The following is a 25,705-nucleotide window of genomic DNA, read 5'->3' on the forward strand; positions in this document are numbered from 1 at the left end:
AAAAAAAAATTGAATGGACAACGGTACTACTAATGTCAATCCAGGGCAGCTATTTTGAATTTCAAAACCTTGCCGTTGGTGTGGATCAACCAACGGCCTAAATGCCTTCTCTTATAATATATATTTTTTAGCTCCTTATTTAAATAGGATAGTGTTTTTTTTCACGTCAAATCAGCCAAAATATTATTTGAACTCGTTTTTTTCAGCGAACCTAACCGCTCCGTAACGTCCCTGGCGACGTGGCGACGGCATAAACAGACCTCGGCTTGTACCCCTCGCCGCTGCCGCCTGCCGGGTCGGGACCCAAACCTCCCGCTCCTCCGCTCCCCCCAAACTGTAGCTCTAGCCCGAGGAGGGCGATTCGGCCAGCGGGCCTCCTCCGCCGCCGAGACACACGATGTCCACCATCGGCGCCTCCCGCCGCTCGTCCTCGTCCGCGACCGCCAAGCGCCCCGCGATTGCGGAGGGCGCCGGGGGACCCAAGGCCTCCGCCGCGCAGGCCAAGAAACGCGTGGCGCTCGGCAACATCACCAACGTTGCCGCGCGAGGAGGGAGGGCTGTCGTTGGCGGCAGCCTTGGGAATGTCGCGCCACCCACCACCAGTGCGGTATGTACGATACGAATCTTGGGGAATTTCATGCGGAACTCGATCGTTGTGCTCTCCTCGGACCCAAGATCCCTAGATGGGCATGGGCTAATGGTTCCAATGTTTTTTTTCTCCCCTTAATGGTTCGCGAATCGGCGCTCCTTTCTTGACTTCAGAGATGGTTCGATGTCATTTGCGGTTTCTTGGTAGGGGATTTCTTGTTTTATTAATGCAGTCTACGTTTTGCTAAGAGATCTTTGCAATATGCAAGGTTTGAGTTTTTGTGCCACTGTAGGAGATACGCATACGCTGCGATTTGGTTTCTTTATCCATTCGCCACTGTTCGTTGCATTCCCGTTCTTGAGAGGCGTCATCCTCTTCAACATTCCCTGAATACGTTCTTGTCCTGTTTGTATTGGGGGTTTAGCTTATGAGTGACGTCACCTCTTCAACATTCCCTGAATCCTACATTTTTGTGATTTCCTACTGTTACTCACAGTCAGTACTGCAACTTTACTTGAGCTCTCTTGCTTTTTTGTTATCTTAACAAGCAGAGAAACCTGCAGCGTTTCTTTCTCTTGCTGCGCTGCCCATGGACGTTCACAGGGGCGAGTCACGAGTGTGTGCACTGTATGTACGAGTACAAATAATATTGTGATGAGATGGACAGCGCGATTTGCTCGTTCCGGTTAGCCTTCCAACGTTCACATAGCTAGCAGTAGCAGGGGCTCAGTTCCAGTTCGAAACGATTTAAACATCCGCCACCGCGAGGCTGAGCTGATGGGCGGCCCCGTAGCCCGGGATGAGACGGGACGCGCGGCTTGGATCCCTCCGCGTTTCGAACGGGTGTTTCCCTCCCTTCGGCCTTCGCTGCCTGCAGACAAGGCGGCTGCACTTGAATTTGGCGTGAGCAAAAAAGGCAAGGACACGCAGGCAAGAGGATTTGGTCTTTCCAAAGCCGTTGCCGGAGGAAGACCTTTAAGCCCCTCCTAGATTGTTGCACTGTCACAAACGAGTCCGGAGTCCCCACCACCACGTCCACGTGTGCATCCCTCCTCTACTGTTTACGGGTTGATTGAAATCTTGGATTCTGGTCATGGTCAAAAGGCTAGACCTTCCATGTCATTTTCGAAAGGAAGTTCCTTGGTTTTCACGGCGTGGCAATCTTTTGTCTTTGTTTGCTTTGCAGCCTTCTCTAGTCAATATTATATTATTCTCCCTCCATACCGATAATTCAAGCCGTTTTGGACAGGGACATAGTCTCCAAAGCATAACTTTAATTTCTTATTTTTATAAAAATATTTATTGGAAAGTGATATATGTATATTTTTATGAAATTACTTTTCAAGACAAATATATTCATATGGTTTTTACATTTCCAAACTCAATAACTTAAAGGTTATTCATGATTTATATTCCAAATGTTTGACTCAAGCCTTATCCAAAATGACTTGAAGAAGCCATCTTTGGCAAACAGAGGTTCCCAAACAGATTAGTATTCTGTAGTCCTAGTATTCTGTAGTCCTGCTATTATTTTTGTGCACCTGGATTAGTGGAGATCCCAAACAGAGGTTCCAAATGGCTTATTCATTTTGTTCAAATCTCATGCAGAAGTTGAATACAGCGGTACCCTTGAAGAAGCCATCTTTGGCAAGTGCTCGGAGTGTGAGCTCCATTCAGGGTTCTGCTGTGAAGTCGGCTTCCATCAAGCCAGCTCCACTAGTGTCACGCCATGGCAGCGCAACACAGAAGCATAATGTTCCGCCTCCTAAAGTGCCTACCACAGCCGATGAGCCAAGTCGCGCTCCGGCCTTGGTATCCTGCACCGGCTTGGTGTCTCCTGGACGCTCAGGAGATTTTGTTTCGATTGATGAGACGATGTCGTCCTGCGACTCCATGAAAAGCCCGGTCGACTTTGAGTACATAGACAATCAGTATTCCTCGATGCTGGCTTCATTGCAGCGACGTGCAAATAAACATCTGCGTATATTTGAGGATAGAGATGTTGAAGGTATGATGAAATTCATATTAAGATTTGCATTTGTAAGTGTAATTTGTTATACTTTTTTGTTGATTCAGTTGCGTATGGCCTGCTTTCTTTTGCAGAAAATAAGTGGAAGAAAAATGCCATTGCCCCAATGGAAATTGACCGCATCTGTGATGTTGATAATGAATATGAGGATCCACAGTTGTGCGCTACTCTGGCTTCTGACATTTACATGCACCTGCGAGAGGCTGAGGTGACACATTCTTTTCTGAACTCAATTTGATCGAAGGACTGTCTATGTTTTGTTCCATGGAAATTTGGGCTACACTTGATCTGTACATACGTTAAAGAGTCCTAGAAAACTGTTTCTTCCTTGATCTCCACTGATAGTGCTTTACTTTCTGGCAGACGAAGAAAAGACCATCAACTGATTTCATGGAAACGATTCAAAAAGATATCAACCCAAGCATGAGGGCAATTTTGATAGACTGGCTTGTGGAAGTAAGCTTTTTTCTGCCAAAAAGAAGAAAAGCCTAAAGAACAATCTTGTCAACTTTCCATTATATTCATTATTTTTCCCTCATGCAGGTTGCTGAGGAATATCGGCTTGTTCCTGATACTTTGTACCTGACAGTTAACTACATTGACCATTATCTTTCTGGTAACGAAATCAACCGCCAAAGGCTGCAATTACTTGGTGTTACTTGCATGCTTATAGCTGCGTAAGATTCTGCTTCTCATTCCATTTATTTTTTTGAGTTATTATTCTCAGTTATCATTACAACGTTGGCATATTGATTTTGGCATGTTGGGAACTTCAAATTCAGAAAATACGAGGAGATATGTGCACCCCAAGTAGAAGAATTCTGCTACATAACAGACAATACATACTTCAGAGATGAGGTTTGTGATATGTTTACTTCCTATCAACCATATCCAATAGTCCCTTGTTTGTCACTGTCACTAATAACTTGTACGTTAACAGGTGTTAGACATGGAAGCTTCTGTACTGAATTACTTGAAGTTTGAAATGACAGTACCTACAGCAAAGTGCTTTTTGAGGTGTTTTTCTGTTCTATTTCATTTTAGTAAAATCTATCATGATTATACTAATCTAACTTACCACTAACTCTTCTTTTCTTTCTTTTGCTTACAATAGGAGATTTGCTCGTGCTGCACAAGCGTGTGATGAGGTACTGCTATACAGTTAGCTTCTGGTTACTGGAAGGAATTCCTATTAAGTTACAAACGTGACAACAATTCACTGACAATTTCTCTTTGTACAGGATCCTGCTTTGCATCTCGAGTTCCTTGCCAATTACATCGCTGAGCTATCACTACTGGAGTACAATCTACTCTCTTACCCTCCATCACTAATAGCTGCATCGGCTATTTTCTTGGCGAGATTTATACTACAGCCAACAAAGTATCCTTGGGTAGGTGAACAATCATGTTGCTGTTCCATCTCTATAGCAGTTGCCTAGTGAAATGTCTTGCGAGCTAACTTACACATCTCATTGTCAATTGGAAGCAGAATTCCACACTTGCTCATTATACACAGTACAAGCCGTCTGAATTGAGCGACTGTGTAAAGGTATTGCATCGCCTTTGCAGCGTTGGTTCTGGGAGCAACCTTCCAGCAATCAGAGAAAAGTACAGTCAACATAAGGTAATTGGATCTGGTCCCAAAATTCTTCAGTTAACAGCTCTTTTGATAGTACTAATGGGATCCTCTCCCTTTCCTTCCTCAGTACAAATTTGTTGCAAAGAAGCAGTGTCCACCACAAATCGCTACTGAATTCTTTCGGGATGCGACATGCTAGACTAGAAACCCAGAAGTAATTCCAGTTGCTTACTAGATTCTTCTTGATGTGGCTCAAATGCCCAGTGTAGCACAGCACAACTATGCAGGTGGTTAATTGATGCAAGTGCTGATGACCCAAGTTATTTCAGGTGATTACAAAGGTGTAGATTCTAGATCAATGTTTGTGGTCATGTTAGGGCATTGGTGTGATTTTCATTTCCTGCTTCCAATCTTTCTGTATCTAGACCAATGTTTCCAGGCGCTTGTAAATCGGAGTTGTGTAGTAGAGCATAATATCTCGTAAGTTAACTGAAGAAATTTGGGACCAGGTTGGTAGAGCATGTATATATGAAGATAATAGCCCAAATTCATAGTAGGCTGCAATCTCTACTACAGTGCATTATGTGTGTTAAATCTGGATGACGAAGCCTTGATAGTTTTTTGTGTTCTAATTGAATTTAAATTTTCTAAGGAAAGATACAGACCATTTTATCAAAATATTTCAAGCACAGTAAAAATGGGTAGAGGGATTTAAGTCAGTACAAGTGTTGGGAGTACATATTCTGGCAAAACTGTTCAAGGGCAATGCTCTCCAGGACTACTGTCACTATCTGTTCAAATGTTCAAAATTCCATTGACCTTCCAGAAAGGGAGATAGATGTTATAAATTTAGAAAAGTCTTTGAAGACATTACTCTTGATTTAACCCTCTCCCAGTTTCAAGTTGCTCAAACCTGAGTCTTTTGTTACTTGTTCATGATTGATATCCCTAATCATGTTCTTTCTCTTGGTTGATCCACCGACTACATTTAATAATCTATAAATCATGGTTAAGAAATTGCTAATACCCTTGTGCTTTTACACAACAACCACATCAACTAACTAAAGTAGGTGAGCAAAACAATGAACCACTTTCTATTATAATCAATGATGCATCCCATCGAATTCACCTTGCATATTACTAGCGCCATCACTATAACTTGTTTTAACCTCACATTTTATTTTAGCCCCATGCACAAAGCCAACAAACATCTCTTTCATAAATTCTACATTTGTCAACATACCTCAAGACAACATCCATATGTTCTTTGCAAAAAAAAAAAATTATATATATATATATATATATATATATATATATATATATATATATATATATATATATATATATATATATATATATATCTGTTGACTCATTAGCATGCAAACCATGTCATCCTAATTTTTTTTCTAGAATAGAATGTAGAATTTAATTTGCAAAAATACTACATAATGTTAGGATTTCATGAGCCATCATACAACTATTATCTGCAGTACCTACTGCCTTCCCTGAATTTAGGTCATGTTATGCTTAGCAATCATAAGCCTCCAGGAAATTCCTTTTGTTCAAAGACGACTCCTACTCATCATGGCCATGGAAAGACAAGCCTTGCTTCAATAGTATCCTAGCAGTATCACATTTGGTCGAGTAAAATAAGCCTTCTTAGATGCATCACTTTTCTTATGCATAACAACATATACGTGTTGATTTCTCTGTAAAAAAACATGACACTTCATTGCAATATAGGTGTTCCACCAACATCACCAACATGCAACTTGAGCTGCTCTTTCCTATGATAACCATTCCAACCCTCGACAACAAATGCATTATATCATGCTTCCTTCTTTTCCGTGAATAAGGAACAATAGAAACAATATGCTCTATCTTCGGACTCATTATATTCAAGGTACTTCCAAAATCATCGAACCATCATTGCGAATGTAACCTTCTTAGACTTTCTTTTTCCCCAATCTATGAACACGGAAAATTGCATGTGCAAGGTTAGCATTCCCTTCTCACCCACTCTCTCTCTCTCTCTCTAACTAGCATGGTAAGCATCAATTTACTTGCATAAGCCTAGGTCGTATTTAATCATTTGGACAACATGAATTCTTCTGCTTTTCTTTTGAAAAAAACTTTCCATGTTTTTCCTAGCACCCACAAGAATATTCTAATTTAGTTGCTTTCATAAATGTGAAATGTTAGAGGAAAAAATCACAAAGAACCTAATAATCCCTAGAATCTAGATAAACAATAAAGAACCACAAAATTATGGGCAATGGTCGATGAAAATGGAAATATTTGAGATAATATTTGAAGTTGCTTACTTTGCCTTGTAAATTGTGATCAATGATGATCAAAAGGGTGTGTGGAGTACACTCCATGCTGCCTAGAGCTTTGGCACGATAGTGTTGGTCGTCTGGACGATAGTGCGCAGACAACGACAACTAGGGTGTGATTGGTTGGCCGTTTCCAGCCAGCACATGCCCATGAGATGCTAGTCAGTAGTGATTGGTTCGCTGCACACACGATAGGACCTGGCCCAGCCACGCTTGGCCGTGAGGAAACGAGAATAATCCCACCTAGCTTGGCTCACGGCGGCATGAGCACGCGCGTGCTATGACTTTGAGCAAGGTACTAAATAGCGTCTGCAGTAGCGGCAGCGGCCCTTTACCGCTACCGTTATGCCGTAGTGGGTGGAACTTAACACCTGCTAGTTGACACAACAAGCCGCTATAGCGGTCATTATTTGACATAGTAGTCCACCATAGCGGCCCAAGTCTAGATCATAACTAGTTCATTCTTAATTTAAAATATATTTGATCAAGAATCAACTCTTCGAATACAATTAAATATCTATTACACTATTTAAGTTACATGTTTATTAGTCTATCGTTAAGTTGTATTTAGTTGATTTGTTAATATGTAAGAAAGTCACTATTTAAGATATATGTATATCTAAATTATGCGATATTAGTAGATAATATTATTGGAACTTAGCGTCTGCTATAGCGGCCGCTATCCGCAATCCGCTATGTAGACGTCAATTCGCTACAGACCTGCCAACCGCTATTTGTTACCTTGACTCTGAGAGAGAGAACAGATGCATCTACAAGCCAGAAAGCATATGTACTCTTACAATCAACCAAATAAAATGATGTTGCACACAACCAGCCTATCCAAACTTTTTAGCCAGGCTCACAGGAGCCAGATAGGCTCACCTCGTCACATTGGGCATGATTGGTTGCGGAGCAAACCTTGAGCCAAGATGGCCAGACTGTGTAGGCCCGAAGAAACTGGTCTGAGCTCGTGCAAGTGGTCGTGTTTGGTTTACTTTGTTGTTGGTCCAGTATGAGACGATGTCGTGTTTGGTTGCATGCATGCATCAGAGTTTGAGTGTCTGGCACATGGGCCCCTGCACCATGCATGAATCAAGCATCCCGACTCATGAGGGAAGGCCAAATCGAGAAGACTGAAGCGTGCGGGATATGGGGGAAAGGAATGAAAGAAAACAGGTAGAACCAAGACTTATCAGCATGGCTTATCAACCATGGTATAGTGTTTTCCTCTCATAACAAAACAACATGAGATGGCTTATCGGTCACAGAAACCATCAGGCGAATAGCCAAGTGCATAAACGCTGTTGGATGGGCCTTTGGACGCCCAATACCAATCACAATCAGCCCCTAGTCATCAGGTATGGACGAGGGACGAATGAGCTGAACCCATTACTCGTGTCGTCGGGCTCTCCACTCTCCCTCGACTTGTCCTCTTCTCCAATTGACCAATCCCCATCCCAAATCCTCCGCATCACACCTCACTCCGTCGACCGCTGATTCCACGAGTGCTCCATGCCGCCACCGCTACCACCTGACCTGGCCGACGACGCCATCTCTGAGATCCTGCTTCGCCTCCTGCCGGACGAGCCCCAGTGGCTCTTCCACGCCGCCCTAGTCTACAAGATATGTGAAAGCCCTAGTTTGATTTTGGTTAATTGATGAAACTTATTTGGACTAATCCTTGCATCTAAGTGTGTGACTAGATAGGATGGTCCAATCTAAGTGAAGGAGCTAGGTGGCACTCATGGATGGAGATGGCCACATGAAATGAAGTCCATGGTGGTGATATGGACATGTGATGATGATCAAGCTCCGGGATTTTGAAAAGAAGAAAGAGAAACAAAATGGGCTCAAGGCAAAGGTATAATTATAGGGCCATTTTATTTTCGGTGATCGAGACGCTATAGAGAGTGTGATCACATTTAGGATAGATGGTCATACTATTAAGAGGGGAGCTCTTATCGGACAACTCGATCATCTAGTGCCACTAGGTGTTGAAAAACTTGCATATGCATTTTAGGCCTAGTGCACAATCGGTGAGAAAGTGATTAACCTTTGAAAAATGATTATGAAAATGCTAGCACACTTGAACATGATGGTGAAACACTTGGAGTGTTAGCACATTTGCAAAGGTGGTAAAAAGGTGAAGAAAAGGAGGCGTAGCTGGGCTTGTGGCACTGTCCCGAGGGCACCACCATGCCCTGACTGGTGCACTGCCACGTCTGTGGCGGTGACCGACTGAGGAGGTCGAGAGGTGGGTGCTCTGTTGGGGCACCGCCACCCCTAGGGCGGTGCCCACCTGGACGTGTCGAGAAGCAGCTGAGTGGGCACGGGCACCGACGTGTCTGGTGTACACCACCACCGTGAGGGCGGTGCACCACCGTATTTATCCAAAGACTAGGTGAATTGGGGTTGGTCACCGCTGTCCTGAGGGTGATGCACAACCATAATTTTCCAAAGGCTATGTTTTTCGGAGGGTTGGCCGGGTGGTCACCGCCACCATGTTCGTTGATGACGGCTAGTCAAACTAGCCGTTGGATTTGACTATTGGGGGGCACTGCCACCCCTAGGGCGGTGCCACCACCGCCGTGTTCGATGACCTCACAGAAGCTGGCTCCAAGGGGTAACGGCTCTATTTGCTTGTGGGCTTATAAATAGAGGTGGTGGCCAGCCTTGGTCACTCCTTTGACACTTCTAATAGCTGCATACACCCTTTGAGATCTGAGCACACCACTCCACTCACTTATACACTTGATTTGATCATCTTGAGTAAGATTGGAGAGCCTCTAGTGCATTGCTTAGTGGTCTAGCATCTTATGGCACTGTTGGGCGATTTGGGCTGGTGGAGATCTTGTTACTCTTGGTGTTTGCCGACACCTAGATGGCTCGGTGATTGGTGGATCATCGAGTAGAGGAAGGTGATTGTCTCTGGCTCCGATCATTGTGATTGTGAGGGGTTCTTGTGCCTTCCCCGGCAAAGCACCAAAGGCAACTCTAGTGGATTGCGTGTGGCTTGTGTATCCTCATCTTGTGTTGGTTGTGCGGCACCTGGTTGTGGGTTAGGCATGTGATGCCTATTAGCACGTGAACCTCCAAGTGAGTGAATTGCCACAGTGGGGACTAGCTTGCCGGTAAGCAAGTGAACCTCGGAGGAAAATTGTTTTTTCATCATTTGTCTCCTTCGTATTCTTTGGTATTCATTGATTGATCACTTGCCACAGCAGTATACCTCTCTACCACTCTTTTTCTATTACATTGTGCTTTTACCTTGTGTAGTGATTGTGGTAGTTGTAGCTAGTTAGTGTAGCTCTTTAGTTGTTGCTCTCTTGCTAGCTTGTTCACCTAGGTGTAAATTAGTGACTTAGCCCTTGTGTGTATACTAGAGATCATAGAGATTAGAATTGGGTAGGTGGCTTGTAACACAAGTGTAGTGCTAGTGCAAAATTCGCTTCACCATCTTTTATACTAATCACTTGTCTTAGTGTTGTTGTAGAACTTTTATAATAGGCTATTCACCCCCATCTAGCCATTAGGACCTTTCACTATGGCTCCGCACCCTCTCCGATCCTGCCTTCTTCCGCCGATACCGTGACTTCCACGGAGCCCCTCCTCTCCTCGGCCTCATTTATGGGAGGGTAGCAATCGAAGGAAGCGTGGCTCGCCGCTTCGTCCTCACCACAACAGTGCCCGCCTTCCCCACTCCGGAATCCGACGATGCCCCCTATGCACAGCCCATCGACTACCACCACGACCACGTCCTCTTCAGTATGCTTGGTGGAGACTGCTATTACCATGTTTGTGACCCCATCACGGGCGACCGCCATCGTGTGCCTGAGCCTGATCCGAAAATCTAAATCTAGTGGGCGTCTTGTGTGCCTAACCCAGAATTCCTAATCTGGTGGACGTCCTAAATGTCGGTCGCAGTGTTCTGCACTATGGCTGGCTGTGATCACCTCGACTGCCACGGTGGCCCCTTCTGTTTGGTCCATGTGTTGACCGAACACACGAGTCCTCCTACCATGTGGGTGGCCATGTACTCATCGAAGATAGGCCCGTGGAGGGCGCCAGTCATGCTCAACAATGTTCCTGATGTAGCCTAGAGCCGTGGTCCTCTCATTGGAGATGAAATCTACTTTGCACTTCAGGAGGCTGCTACAATTGTCAAGTATGACTAGGCCAACAATTTACTATCTGTGGTTAAGCCCTAGCCACTAGCAATGCACGATGGATTCACGCTCATGGTGATGGAGGATCATTCTTTGGGCCTTGCTGGCATTGAGGATTCTAGACTTCATATGTGGTCGAGAAGAGTGAGTTTAGAGGGGATTGCTGAATGGGTACAATGCAGGGTTATTAATCTAGAGAAAAAGATGCCTATGGCGAACCCTAGTGACTCTGCATCTGTGGTTGGCTTCACAGAGGGAGTGGGCGTCATCTTCGTCACCGCAGGTATTGGATTGTTCATGATGGAGCTCAAGTCAGGGCGAGTGAGTAAGGTTGACAAGCCCTACATGAGCTTCTACACTCCTGGTATTGTACTAACCCTTGTTGATCCTTTGGCCTTCCTTGTCTTTGTAGCTTCAATATATTTGTAACACCCCAGAATCCACAAACACCCCGAGATGCTACTAAATTCACAAAACATTAACGCACATAAAAAAATAAAGATTTTGGCAGCATCTTCTTGTATTTATAAACAACATGGAAGCAAGATACATAGATAACCAAATAAGCACCAAACTAGAATTGAAGTACAACCTAACAAAAACAAATATGGGTTACTCCAACAAGAGTAAGTTTAATAACTGTACTTTTACATTTGTTCATATGTCTAATAAACAAAACTAAATTATTAAGCTTTTAAATAGGAACTCAATAAATGTGGAAGCGAGAGACGTGCATCTAATCCCCTTCCCTTCCAAGCAAGCATCTCATACCTGGATTGAGTAAAGCAAGGGTGAGAAGAAACATCTCAACAAGCAAATATATTTTGACAAGATATTTAAATCACAAGTTAAATTAAACAACGATTTAAACTGGAGTTCCACTTATAGAACAAACAAGATATAATATCAGTATAAATGACTTTTTTTCCAATTTAGAACATTGCCATGTGATAGAGCTTCATAACAACATGGACATATCACTTCAATATACTTCGTGAATGCATATGAATGCAATGCAAAATGTCTCCTGCCTGCACACCCAACAAGGTGTGGAGCTGCATCACATGATGCTGTACCGGTACGGTTGTGACCATAGGTCAACGACATAACTTCCAACACAAATGGATGATGCAATGCACTTGACATGCGGCAATAAAATTAACATAAACCACAACAATGATACTTCAGCTACATCTTCAGGGTTATGGGCTATCCACGTATAGCAATATGGAATTATAGCATCACCATAAATAAATAAATAGGACCACAATTAAATGATGTTGAATAAACAAAGGTCATAAGGTTTGGTTATTAGTGGTATGACATTATTATAGACATTTATACTGTAGGTGATGAAAATAACAAGCCAAAATGGTAACAAACCACCGTTATACTCACTTGCCTCTTTACCGAAGAAGATCAACAGCCATAGGGACGACCCGAAGCACTACCATCTGTTTTGCAACGTATAAATCAGTATATACACTCAATCAAACATTTATGGGCAAAGAACAACACGCTTCTACGCTCCAACCCGCCAAACGGTAAAAACGACAACAAAAGACATTTTTAAACAGCAGCAGTGCTGCTCCTCTTTTCCATAGCTTAAAAACTACAAAAGATATGCCATCAACTTAGAACACTATAAGGATCTATACAGAAGACTCTACAATTTTGGTATACAGACAGAAAATAATAATTTTCACACGTACTAGCTCTAAAACGGCTTACAAAGTTGCGCTGATAACTGTCCTCGCAGTGCAAGGTGTCTGACTTCAAATATTCATATCTCTCCATCGCTTGAACGAAATTCAGAGTTTAGATGCTCTATGGAAAGACCATACATAGGACTATAAAAAACTCAATAAAACTCTGGAACAATTCGGCCTCTAAGGACTCCTTAAACGACCCCCAAAACTGATGCTCGAATGCTGAAACTGAAACTTGGCAGATTGTGACAGTGATATTCAGAACGTGCTATCTCCCAAAGTACTTGATGAAATCAAGTGTTCAAGTATCCTTTGGAAAGGTATTGGAAATGCCTACAAGTTACGTTTTAACAAGATGTTCAAATTCGATCAGCAAAACCCTCAAAACTTGGTTGTTTTGATGCTATGTTCAGTCTGAAACTGTTACTGTAACTGAACCTCGTCATTGGACCTGACGAACTGACAACAATATTCAGAACCTCATATCTTTCATTATACTAAATGGAAAAATATGAATAAATGCTCTGTGGAAAGGTTTTTAAAAGATCTACAACTTTGATTCATAAGGAATTCTCTAAAACCCCGAAAATTGGGTCAGTCTGCTACTGCCTCTGAATGTTGTGTAGTCTAAAAGATAACTGGTATGATGACGAACAAGGTATGATCCAAGATCCTAATGGCCAAAACTAAACCGCGCTGAACAAAAACTAGAGAAACAGATCGTATGCAGTTACCTAATCAAGATCACGTCCCCTCAAGATCCAATTACGCCTTCCTCCCTTGCCATGACACAGCCCACGATCTGCAGGCAACTAAGGAGACAGTGGGAGGGACGATCAGCACCATCAAGGTCCCTTCTTCCCATACAGCGATCTGGATTAAGGCATCACGAAAGGGATTAGTTGTGCCCCATCCGCAGGAACGAGAAGAGGCACAGCAACCTGTTTACCTATCGTGGCTTACAAGGAGATCAATTGCAGCGACGATCGTCCAGCTTCTGATTCTCATCGTGAGAGAAATAATCAAAGGCTTCAGAAACGGCAAGGCAAGCCTAGGACGTGGGGGTAGTGATTAGGGTAGGATGGTTACTTCTCTCCCTCCAATTGGACTCTAATTAGGCCATAATTCCCAACACTAGGCCCAAAAAGCCTGAAACCTCTTCTGCTAATGTTTTCTCAATCTGGGTTGTTACAATATTTGCTTAGTTGGTTCTGGCTTGTGAATGGACTACTAATTGCAATTTAAGCAGAGCAAAACCTACTTTTTACCATGTCGTTGTCTTGGTGGCATTGATACTCATACAAATCTGTCGATCTAAGACTTTCATGCTATCTTGTTTCAGTTTTTTTTACTGGAAATTGACTGTTAATTTCTTGCATATCTTGAAGCATTTATGTGGAGCTTGCTGTAGTTAAATCTTTGAATTATTACTACCACATAGCTCATGAAGTGCAAGTGCTGAGTCCGAAGTTGCTTATGATGTTGTTCATGTCATTTTTTTTCCAGATCGTTTGTTAGGAGGACCCGCTGATCTCAAATGTGCCACATGGAAGTAAGTGACAGATAATCCTAGTGCTCGGCAGCACCTGTATCTTACTTCTGTATTTTACTTTCCTTAGCTCACAAGCCTTTATAATAGGAATATGCTCAGCATCCACTTTAGTGGTTAAAAAAAATATGCTGGAGCAAGTAGAAAATAGATGTTGCTCTCATCCCATAAAAAGGGGCATACCATTGTATTAGAACTAAGCCATTGCATTTCTATTTAATCCGAGCAGCCAAGGGCTAAGCTGTCCTCTGGTTGTTAAAGATTTGAATCTGAGATCCAATCGGACCAACAATCTGGTATCAGAGCCGAGATAGTTCTTAAGTGAGTGAGCGCCATGTCCACGCCGCCAGCTAGATCGCGAGAGTGCGCGTCGCGGGTGCCAGAGCCAACGATCGTGTAACGCGCCTTGCTGCCGCAGAGGCAACAGGCTATGGTGGCTACCGAGACAGCCCGGTAGGCGGCAGCTGCAGCCTAGGCTGCGGTAACTGTGGCCGCAGCACTGTGCACCGAGATGGAGCGGAAGCCGGAGCCAGCTGGAGGATCACGTAGCCCGGTCGGGCGCCGTCGCCAGTCGCCGTCACCAGAGCGGCGGCGTGGTCGGCGCGGCCACTCCCTGGTGCTGTAGACGGTCTACCGCGACTTTGGAGCGAGAACGCCGTGGCCGATGCTCACCAAGTCGAACTACCACGAGTGGAAGCTGCTGATGAAGATCAAGCTGCAGGCCCGGCGGCTGTGGGAGGCGGTTCACGTCGGTGGCGTCGACTACAACGACGATCGCCAGGCGCTGGAGGTGTTGTGCGCCGCTGAAAGGATCAAGATGCCCAAGAGGGGGGGGTGAATTGGGCTAATTCTAAATTTCTTTGCAATAATTAAATCCAACGGTTAGCCCAATTAACCCCTTGTGCATAGAAAGTGTTTCTAATGTTCTACCGCATAAAAGTTTTGCAACCTAAGTTCTAATCCTACTCTAGCATGACAATTCTATGAATGTAAAGACAAGTATTGAATTGCTCAAAGTAAAGAGAGAAGGAAGAATACGGCGATGTTTTGTCGAGGTATCGGAGAGTCGCCGCTCTCCACTAGTCCTCGTTGGAGCACCCACGCATGGGTGTAGCTCCCCTTTGATCCGCGCAATGATCAAGTGCTCTCTACGGGTTGATTCTTTGACACTCCGTCGCGGTGAATCACCCACAACCGCTCACAACTTGAGTTGAGTCATCCACAAGCACCGTCGGATTATCATCAAGCTCCCAATCACCACCAAGCCGTCTAGGTGATGGCGATCACCAAGAGTAACAAGCATGAACTCTCACTTGACCACAACAAGCCTAATGAGAAGGGTGGATACACACTTTGCTACTCTTGATCTCACTAATGAGGTCCATCTTTGGGATTCTCAAATTTCAATCACCTCACTAGGACCTTACTCTTCTTGGCACTCACAAAGATATTTCTCAGCTGTTGGAATGAGCAAAAGTGCCTCCACACACAAATGGAGGAAGTATTTATAACATGGGCTGAAAAATGAACCATTATGTGCCTCTGCGGGGTTGGTCTTGTTGACCGGACGCTCCGGTCATGTTGATCGGACGTGCTGGTCAGTTCACCCCAAATTCCAGTGATCAAATGGTAACCAGACGCTGGACAGCGTCCGGTCATCACTGACCGAACACGTCCAGTAATGATTTTCCCTCTCTAGAACCTTACTAGAGTCGACCCGACGCTGGCCCTCAGCGTTCGTTGACTTCACCTCTCAGCGTCCGGTCACTTCCCGACGACTTCACCTTGATCAAATGAACTGACCAGACTCTGCGCCAGCGTCCGGTTACACCGAAGCCAGCGTCCAGTCAGTATTTGACCCTGCATTCACTTCCAACTTTCGATCATACGTGAATGAAGTTTGCTCCAATGGATCTAAGGGCTTTTTAGGAGCTACCTAGTGCTAGGTTTAGCAAGTGTGCACCACACCTAACCCACTAGACTCACCTAGGTCAAGCTACCTATCCATACCCCCCTTAATAGTACGGCCAAAGGAAAAACAAAGTCCTAAACTACTCTAAGTGTCTCTTCAACACTAAACGGCACTTAGAACTAGTCCATCCTTAACCTTGTCGTCCATCCTTTGAAAACTGAAACAATTTCCATCGTAGGGGCATGACCACCATGATAGCCCAATCGATCTCCATTACCATGACCTAACTTAATTGCCTCTGCAAAACATACGTTAGTCATAGTAATCACGTATTGTCATTAATCACCGAAACCCAACTAGGGGTCTAGATGCTTTCAATCTCCCTTTTTTTGGTGATTGATGACAATACCACCTTGAGTATGTGAAAGAGTTGAGGTTTTTAACATGCTTGGTTCATATAAGCTTTTGACAATAAGAACAAAAGAGTTAGACAAGCTTATATGACCCAAACCAACATGATGTACTCAAAAGATATGAGATAAACATGAGTACAAGTAATAAAACTCATTTGCATCGGAGTAAAATGCGGAAGCAAAGCAAATGAGCATAGCACAAGTGATATGACATATAAATAATTCAAAGTAGAGAGCACACATGTCATATATCACGATCACGTAGATATCACTATCACATAAATATAGTTTGATGCATAAAAGTAAACACACGAATGCATAATAGTGTATCACACATAAAACTCCAAATGTAATAGATAATCTAATAGATAAACTAAGCTCCCCCTAGATATGTCGCTCCCCCTAAGACTAACATACTCGATCCCTCTCCCCCTTTGGCGTCAAACACCAAAACCTAAGGGTCGGTTAGCAGGGCTGCAGCGGACGAGTTGGGTGCTGAGGTACGAGGAGCAAGCTAGAACTGAGTGCCATCATCATCTAAACTAGAGCTCTAGTAGTCTGACCCTCTGTAGCTGGAAGTGACGCTGAAGCGGTCTGGGTCCAATCAACAACTAGAGCTGCTATAGACTATGCAGGTATGACTGGAGCAGCCGGCTCTGATGATGCCACTGAGGAAGGGAGTGTCTCTGTAGTCCCGGTAATAGGTGCAACTATAGAAGGACCTAGGATATGCAAATATGGTGGAGTAGGCTGCCCTATCAACTCACTAAAAGTTACTCCAAGACTCCTAGAGACTGAGGTATCTGGCACTAGTAGCGAGGAAGTCTGAGCTTTTGTGAAGCCCGTCTGAAGAGGTGTGAACTGTGGGGCTAACACTGGTGGGGCAAACCACTAGGACACCTGCTCTATAGGTGAAGCAAACTATGCTGGTGGTTGTCCCTGACTCTGAAGCCCACTAGGCTGTAAAGCTGGAGTCATAGAAGTGGTGGCAGGCTGACCAAGCTAGGGTGAAGGCTATGGTAGTGGAACTCCAATAGCTGTCACTACATGTTGCATAAATCCAAGGAGCTGCTACTGATGCATGGCCTGCTGCTGCTATATGGCCTACTGCTGCCGCTAAAACTCATCCTGCTAAGTCTAAAACTATGCAAAAGTGGCGGCGGTCTCCTGAGCCTGGCGAGCTTGATCCTGCCTCATCCGCTCAAGTATGGCAAGTAGAGCAAGGTCTGTCTGCGGTGCAAGTGGAGCTAAATTGGAGCTACCAGCCTCATGGTCATGTCAATGTGGATGCATCTGAGGAATGTCCTGGTAGTCCTCATCTGAGCTATCACTGGGGTCGCTCTCGACCATCCCCTCCTGCTAAGCATCAAGTTGCTCCTCCTCTATAGCTACTATGCCCCTGATAGTCTCATCTTGCTGAGCTGCAGTCTCTAGCACCTCTAGACGTTGGCTCAGCTGGCTAGGTGTCCTCACTGCACTATGTTGGATCATCTGAGTTATGTTGTATGTAGGGAACTCTATAGTAGCACCACTATACTCTGCCAGTATCTCTGGTGGCCTCACAGTAACTACCCTGTGGATCAAGAATGTAATCTAGTGAGCATACAGCAGCTGCCTGTGACCCCTAAACTCCTCTGCAATAGTATCCTCCATCTCTGATAGAAGGAGATCCCAAATGTCAAACACTATCTGCTACATCAAAGAGTTCAGTAACCATAACTATATGCGAGTCAAGCCCTCACGATACCCCATCCTCGGAAGCAGTGTCCTCCTCATAATGGCATCAAGCACTCTAACAGTGGGAGTGAGATCACTAGGTGTTCTGCTAGACCCCTCGCCGAATGGCTTTGTGAAGCAGTGGCGGACTAGATCTATAGGGGGCACCATACCGCCATGAGGGCGTCTGGGGGGCGCTGTCTATCCATAGCAAACCTCATGTAGCCAGATGGGCTGCTCTTGAAGCCTAAGTATCTCTTTGACCCTAGTGCTCGTCAGCCTATAATCTCTGTCACTGAATGCAAAGTATATAAATCTGTGCTGCGGGTCAATCCAGAGTGTAGCATAGAACTGACGGACCCAAGATAGAACATATAAGCTTATCTATCCAAGTATATCTGTTAGCCCTAGCAGGTAAGATAGGTAGGGGTGAATGTGCTCTCCAGCTGCTACTACAATGGTCTCAATGTTACACACCCTCTGAGATCTGAATACTGCCCCACTATTAAGATATGCATTATAAAAATCTTCCTGCAGAGGTGTATAGAAACCCTCTGAAGCACGCTCATCCCACCTCGGTGGAAACCACTGCTCAAAGTCAACAAATCTGAGCTGCTAAACCTGCTTGGCTGTGGCAGCCCTCAAATCCAAGTGGGTCACTAGAGGTGTACCCTGTGGTCTATGCGGTGGACGTGAATCCCTCCGCTGTGTCTCTGACCTTAGAGTGACTAGGGCACGGGTACGACTAGAGCGGCAAAGCTATGGCTGAGGTGCTTGCTCTGTCTCCTTGGCCTGCTCTCCCTCCTGAGTCTGCTCTGCTAGCTATGGCTCCTGCTGTGACTCCCCCTGAGGCTGACTCTCATCGAAGACAACTCGCCATCCCGCAACCATGACAATCCCAGCTGGACCACCATGATGGCACTCAACCTACTCTAGTGCAGCCCTCATAGATGGAGAGAGCTGATCTATGATCTGGACTCCACTCCTAGCACCTCCTGCCTCTACATGCTCTGCTGCTGCTACAACTATGGCTACTCTAGCTGTATCTGCATCTGGATACTTTCGCTTCTTTGTTGCAAGCTTCTTCATCACTTTGCCTTTTGGATCTACAGGCAAGCAAGGTGGGGGTTTTGGATCCTCATCACCAGGACCTCCTCCAACATTCTTGACACGAGCCATCTGATGGATCTGAAAAGAACAACTACCGCTAACAAGAATCAACTGCCAACTGTCACTTCCGAGGCTTGGCCTCGATTCGTACTCGCGAGCTTGGCCCCGAGTTGACTGACAACTGCAAATAGGACCTCAACGGCACCGACTCGCTGCACGATAGAATAGATAGGATATACAAATAATTACAATACATCTAAAGATGTGAAACCTTAAGAAAGCAAGCAATTAGGTACGAAAATAGAACTGATGGCTTGCTACCTAACGAATCGGCGAAATGACGAGAAGAGGAACGTATCAGGGAACCACCGGGTCGGCAACAGGAGATTAGGGATACAGCGACAGCTCTAAGGCACTAGACGGTGGCACTAGATGGAGATTGTGGTCTTTGGCGAGGTTGCAATGGGGGCACTAGGGCACGACGACGGCACTAGAGCACGGAGGGCATGGACAGCGTAGGTCGGGCATGGCACTGGCGGTGGCGCAGAGTGTAGGCAACAATAGTGCGGCAGTGCATGGTGGTGGCGGTGCACGGCGCAGGCAGCGGCAGTGCGGTAGGGCGCGGTAGTGCGACTACGGGCAAGGGAGGCATGAGCAGCAGCACAGAGGAGCGCCGCGGGCATGGTGTTCCAGCAGGCTGTGAGGCACGGCTATGCGACGACGGAGGTGAGCTCACACGGTGCTAGGGTGCGGAATAGGGATAGGTCAAACATACGTGCGGTGATTTATAGTGGCCCCCACGGAGTAGAAAAGGAAATAGAGAAAAGAGTTGGAATTCCACACATTTTCTATTGACCGGACGCTCCGGTGGCAGCAACCGGACGCTGCCACCCAGCGTCCGGTCTATTCCAAAGAGGTCCAAAACCCCTAGAATCATGACTGAACGCAACCAGAGTCCGGTGCAGGCTGCCTTCATTGTCTTCGATCGACCGGATGCTGGATCGCCATCTGACCAGATGCTGGGAAGACACTGTTTCAGCATCCGGTCACTCCTTCTCAGTAGTAGTTCACCTCCTGTGAACTGACCGGACGCTGGACATCAGAGTCCAGTGCAGCGTTCGGTCACCCTTTTTCCAACAAATCTTCAAAGTCCTTCGTGCTGCCTATTCCCAATTAAGTCCCAACTCTAATAAGATCCAAATAAACACCAATTGGGACTGATGTGAGTGACCTCTCTCAAACCCCCAAATTTTTTCAAAATATTTTGCCTTAGGCTATAATTCTTTTTAAGAAAATAGGCAATAAGAGGACAATTGAAGATAAATGACAAAGCAACATTCATGGATATGCAATGCAATACTTGAAATTAAATCTAGTTGCTTGTTAAGTTTGATCCAAGGTTAAGCTTCTTCACACGCTTTACGGCGGTTATCTTAACCATGTTAGACAAGCCCTATATGCATTACTAAAAATTAAACATGTTGTATATTACAATGCAATGCAAGGGACAACACAAGCTCATTTTTTAGTGAAGTTACTAAAATCAAGAACATTGAGCTCATTCCGCAATCTACAAAATGTTGCCTCATCTAGAGGTTTAGTGAAGATATCCGCTAATTGATCTTCAGTCCTTACACCTTCTAGTGAAATATCATTCTTTGCAACATGATCTCTAAGAAAGTGATGGTGGATATCTATGTGCTTGGTGCGAGAGTGTTGAACTAGATTATTTGCAAGTTTTACCGCACTTTCATTGTCACACAAAAGAGGTACTTTTTCTAGAACAACACCATAGTCTAGCAAAGTTTGTTTCATATAAAGTATTTGTGCACAACAAGCACCCGCGACAATATATTCTGCTTTGGCGGTGGACAAAGCCACACTATTTTGTTTCTTGGAGGACCAAGACACAAGAGATCTACTAAGCAAATGGCACCCTCTAGATGTGCTTTTTCTATCAACTTTGCAACCAGCATAATTCAAATCAGAATAGCCAATTAATTCAAATCTAGCTCCTTTAGGATATCAAAGGCCAATGCTTGGTGTGTGCTTAAGATACCTAAGGATTCTTTTTACGGCAATCAAGTGAGTTTCCATAGGATTAGCTTGAAATCTAGCACACATACACACACTAAACATGATGTCAGGCCTAGATGCGGTTAAATATAACAAGCTACCAATCATAGAGCGGTAGAGAGTTTGATCAACTGTGTTACCTCCCTCATCTAGGTCGAGATGTCCATTAATTGGCATTGGTGTCTTGATTGGCTTACATTCATCCATCTTGAATCTCTTGCGAAGATCATTTGTATATTTTTCTTGAGAGATGAAAATCCCTTCTCTCATTTGCTTGACTTGAAAACCAAGAAAGAATGTAAGCTCTCCAATCATTGACATCTCGAACTCCTTCGACATCAATTCACCAAACTCTTTGGAAGAATCTTCATTTGATGATCCAAAGATGATATCATCAACATACACTTGACAAATGAAGATGTGCCCATCAAGCTTCTTGGTGAATAGTGTGGTGTCGACCTTCCCAATGATGAAGCCCTTCTTAATGAGGAAGTCCCGAAGGCGCTCATACCAAGCTCTTGGGGCTTGCTTAAGCCCATATAATGCCTTGGACAACCTATAAACATGATTAGGATATCTAGGGTCTTCAAACCCAGGAGGTTGATCAACATAGACTAGTTCATTAATAAAGCCATTTAAGAATGCACTTTTCACATCCATTTGATATAGTTTCATTTCATGATGTGATGCATATGCAAGGAGGATACGGATGGCTTCTAGTCTTGCAACCGGTGCAAAGGTCTCTCCAAAATCCAAACCTTCAACTTGAGAGAACCCCTTTGCAACTAGTCTTGCCTTGTTCCTCACAACAATGCCTTGATCATCTTGCTTGTTGTAGAACACCCACTTTGTTCCAATGACTCTTGCACCTTTTGACCGCTCTTCAAGAGTCCAAACTTCATTGCGGGTAAAGTTGTTCAACTCTTTATGCATGACATTTATTGAATCCAGATCTTGAAGAGCTTCTTCTACCTTGGTAGGCTCATAGCAAGAGACAAAAGAGTGATGAGCAATAAATGAAACAAGTTTTTATGAGCGAGTCATTACACCCTTTGATGGACTCCCTATGATGAGATCTTGTGTATGATCTTGTAGTAGAGGTGTATTTCTTCTATTGACCACTTGAGGAGGAGGTTGTGGAGCATCAACATCTTGTGCTTGTACCACCATTTGATCATGAGAGACATGAGTATCTTCATTTTCTACTCTTTCATCTTTATCACAATCTTGTGGCACACTTGATGAAGTAGGTTGATCAATCACTTGTACATCATCTTCATCATCTTTAGGCTTGATGTCTCCAACCAAAATGTTCTTCATAGCCTCCCTCAATGGTTCATCACCTACATCATCAAGATTCTCATGTGCTCCTTGGGAGCCGTTAGATTCATCAAATTCCACATCATATGTTTCTTCAACCAAGCCGGTGGCATGATTAAATACTCTATATGCTTTGGACTTTGATGAGTAACAAACAAGAAAACCAATATCACAATGTCTTTGAAACTTCCCTAGGTGTTGCCGCTTCTTGTAGATGTAGCATTTGCATCCAAACACCCTAAAGAAAGCGACGTCTAGCTTCTTCCTATTGAGCAACTCATAAGGTGTCTTGCCAAGGAACTTTTGAAGGAATAGGCGGTTGGATGCATACCATGCGGTGTTGATAGCTTCCGCCCATAAAGCTTCAAGGGTGTTATACTCATCTAGCATTGTTCTTGCAAGAGTGATCAATATCCGGTTCTTTCTCTCAACTATACCATTTTGTTGAGGAGTATATGTTGCGAAGACCTCATGCTTGATCCCAACTTCATCACAATAGGCTTCTATGTTTGTGTTGTCAAATTCTTTCCCATTGTCACTTCTAATCTTCTTGAGCTTCACTTCAAATTCATTTTGTGCTCTATTGGCAAACTTCTTGAAGCAAGATGCAACTTCGGATTTGTCATGAAGGAAGAATACCCATGTGTATCTTGAATAGTCATCAACAATCACAAGACAATAAAGATTTCCTCCCAAACTCTTGTATGTTGTTGGTCCAAATAAATCCATGTGAAGGAGTTCTAGCACTCTTGTGGTTGACATGAAAGCTTTCGTTGGATGAGTATTTGCCACTTGCTTGCTGGCTTGACATGCACTACAAAGCTGGTCCTTCTCAAACTTCAAATCCTTTAACCCTGTCACCAAATCATTCTTCATTACCTTTTTGAGTGAACTCATCCCAACATGAGCAAGTCTTCTATGCCATAGCCACCCAAGTGTTGTTTTGGTGAATAGACATGTCTTCAAGTTAGCATCTTTGGAGGTGAAATCCACTAAGTATAGGTTGTTGTATCTAAATCCTTTGAATATCACTTGATCATCATCCTTCTTAGATACAACAACTTCCTTCTCGGTGAACAAGCATTGGAAGCCAAGATCACACAATTGTCCAACGGATAGCAAGTTGAAACTCAATGAAGCAACATATAGCACATTTGAGATAGAATGATCATTTGATATTGCCACTTTGCCCAATCCTTTAACCTTGCCCTTTGAATTATCTCCAAATGTGATTCTTTCTTGTCCATCTACTTCTTCATCTAGTGAGGTGAACATACGAGGATCACCGGTCATATGTTGTGTGCAACCACTATCAATAACCCAATGACTTCCACCGGTCTTGTAGTTCACCTACACACAAGAGATCAAGCTTTAGGAACCCAAACTTGTTGAGGGCCCTTCACCTTCTCAACAAGTGACTTTGCAACCCAAATTTTCTTAGGCCTATTCTTGTTGAGAGGTCCTAAGAACATAACTTTCATTTTCCCACTAGAATCCTTTCTAAGCATGTAGTGAGCATTGAAGGCAAAAGGTCTAGCATGCTTGGGCAAGGGTTGTGGTGGTGGAGTTTGGCACTCATGGGCAAAGTGACCTTCTTGTCCACACTCAAAACATCTCTTTGGATTTGGCTTTGACTTGTGTTGTTGTTGAGCTTGAGCCTTCTTCTCTTGGTTTGCCAAATACCCAATGCCACTTCTATCCATCTTCATGACGGTGTTCATAAGTAGCTCACTTTGTAGATGCTTGCCTCTTGTGAACTTGCTTAATCCAATCTTGAGATGCTCTTTCTCCAATTTAAGCTTCTTGTTTTCTTCCTTAAGAGCATCATTGTTTTTCTCTTCCTTGAGCTTCTTGTTCTCTTCTTTTAGCTTTTCATTCTCAAGGATCAAATCACCATCATGATCAAGAGTTTCTTGCACAATAGTGTTGTGGCTTTTGATCTCTTCAAGATCTTTCTTGAGCTTTTTATTGTCATTCTTGAGCTTGACAAACTCATCATAATCATCGGCCTCAACCACTTGCTTGCCCTTGCTACTAGAACTTTGCTTAATGCTCTCAATGATCAAATCATCACATGATATAGCTATATCAATCTTAACAACATTGTTAGTAGCATCATGTGGCTCATTGGATAAGAATTCTTGAGCAATAACAAGATTATCATGATTGATCTTTAGAGTTGTATATTCTTCTTTTAGCTTGTTATGGCTAGTGATGAGCTCATTGTGTATCCTCTCAAGTTTATCATGTTTATCTCTAAGCTCTTTCTTAGAAGATTTGAGCTTCTTGAGTTTAGATGATATAGCATCATTTGCTTCTCTAAGCTCAATACTAGCCTTTTCCGCCATATCACATTTTGGTAAAAGTGAATCATTCTTAGCTTCTAGCTTTTCATTCTTAGCTCTAGTATTTATAATGATCTTAGTGTATTGTTTTAGCAATCTAGCAAAATCATCATAAGAAGGTGATTCATATTCATCATCATCACTATCGCTGTCATCATTACTAGCATGTTCATCACCACTACTATCATCATCATTTGATATCTTGTGTTCACCCTTGGCCATAAGGCATAGGTGTGTAGAGGATGATGGCGGTGGTGGTGGTGAAGATGATGAAGAGTCAATAATAATGGCGGCCACCTTCTTGTTGTCACTATCATCATCAGATGACCCACTAGATGAATCAATGTCCATGAGCCAATCACCAATAATGTATGCCTTTCCACTCTTCTTCTTTTTGTGGAAGTCCTTCTTCTTGCCATCTCTCTTCTTGTATGGGTTGTTTTTCTTCTTCTCATCTTCTTCTTCATTGCTTGAGTCATCTTTCTTGCCCTTGTACTTGTTCTTGAACTTGTCTTTTTTGGGCTTGGTGCATTGGTGTGCTAGATGACTAAGTTCTCCACAATTGTAGCAATCCATCTCGGAGATTGGCTTCCTTCTAGAGCTAGTGAAGAACTTCTTCTTCTTGCCATCGAACTTGATGCCACTCTTGTTGAGCTTCTTTAGCATCTTGGCGAGTTTTCTCACCATGAGAGCAATACTTGCATCATCAACTTCATCATCACTTGAGCTCTCATACTCAAGTCTTGCTTTGCCCTTCTCTTGGCTAGCTTTGAATGCTAAGTCCTTGTCTTTCTTCTTGGTAGAGGATGAGCCATCTTGTGGCGTGATGTGCATATACATCTCATGAGCATTGATC

General features: G+C 43.8%; 1 protein-coding gene, 1 long non-coding RNA gene and 1 pseudogene across 2 annotated transcripts; 2 read left to right on the forward strand and 1 right to left on the reverse strand.

Annotated features, from left to right (window-relative positions):
* Positions 1–266: 266 nt before the first annotated feature.
* Positions 267–4,786, forward strand: LOC136451940 (cyclin-A1-3-like). Its single transcript, XM_066452614.1, has 11 exons — positions 267–607; positions 2,198–2,597; positions 2,693–2,826; positions 2,982–3,074; positions 3,162–3,295; positions 3,401–3,476; positions 3,559–3,635; positions 3,733–3,766; positions 3,860–4,009; positions 4,108–4,242; positions 4,325–4,786. Exons 1-11 carry the CDS (start codon positions 398–400, stop codon positions 4,394–4,396), a joined length of 1,515 nt encoding a protein of 504 aa, XP_066308711.1. The 5' UTR covers positions 267–397; the 3' UTR covers positions 4,397–4,786.
* A 3,259-nt stretch (positions 4,787–8,045) lies between these two features.
* On the forward strand, positions 8,046–13,964 carry LOC136454507 (uncharacterized; annotated as a pseudogene).
* LOC136451941 (uncharacterized) lies at positions 11,233–13,495 on the reverse strand. The gene is made up of 4 exons (XR_010758685.1): positions 13,358–13,495; positions 13,143–13,281; positions 12,098–12,153; positions 11,233–11,470 (listed from the first exon to the last, which is right to left on the reverse strand). It is a non-coding gene; the product is annotated as an uncharacterized lncRNA (long non-coding RNA).
* Positions 13,965–25,705: the final 11,741 nt, after the last annotated feature.

The sequence above is a fragment of the Miscanthus floridulus genome, chromosome 5, assembly GCF_019320115.1.
Source record: "Miscanthus floridulus cultivar M001 chromosome 5, ASM1932011v1, whole genome shotgun sequence".
In the NCBI taxonomy this organism is placed as follows: Eukaryota; Viridiplantae; Streptophyta; class Magnoliopsida; order Poales; family Poaceae; genus Miscanthus; species Miscanthus floridulus.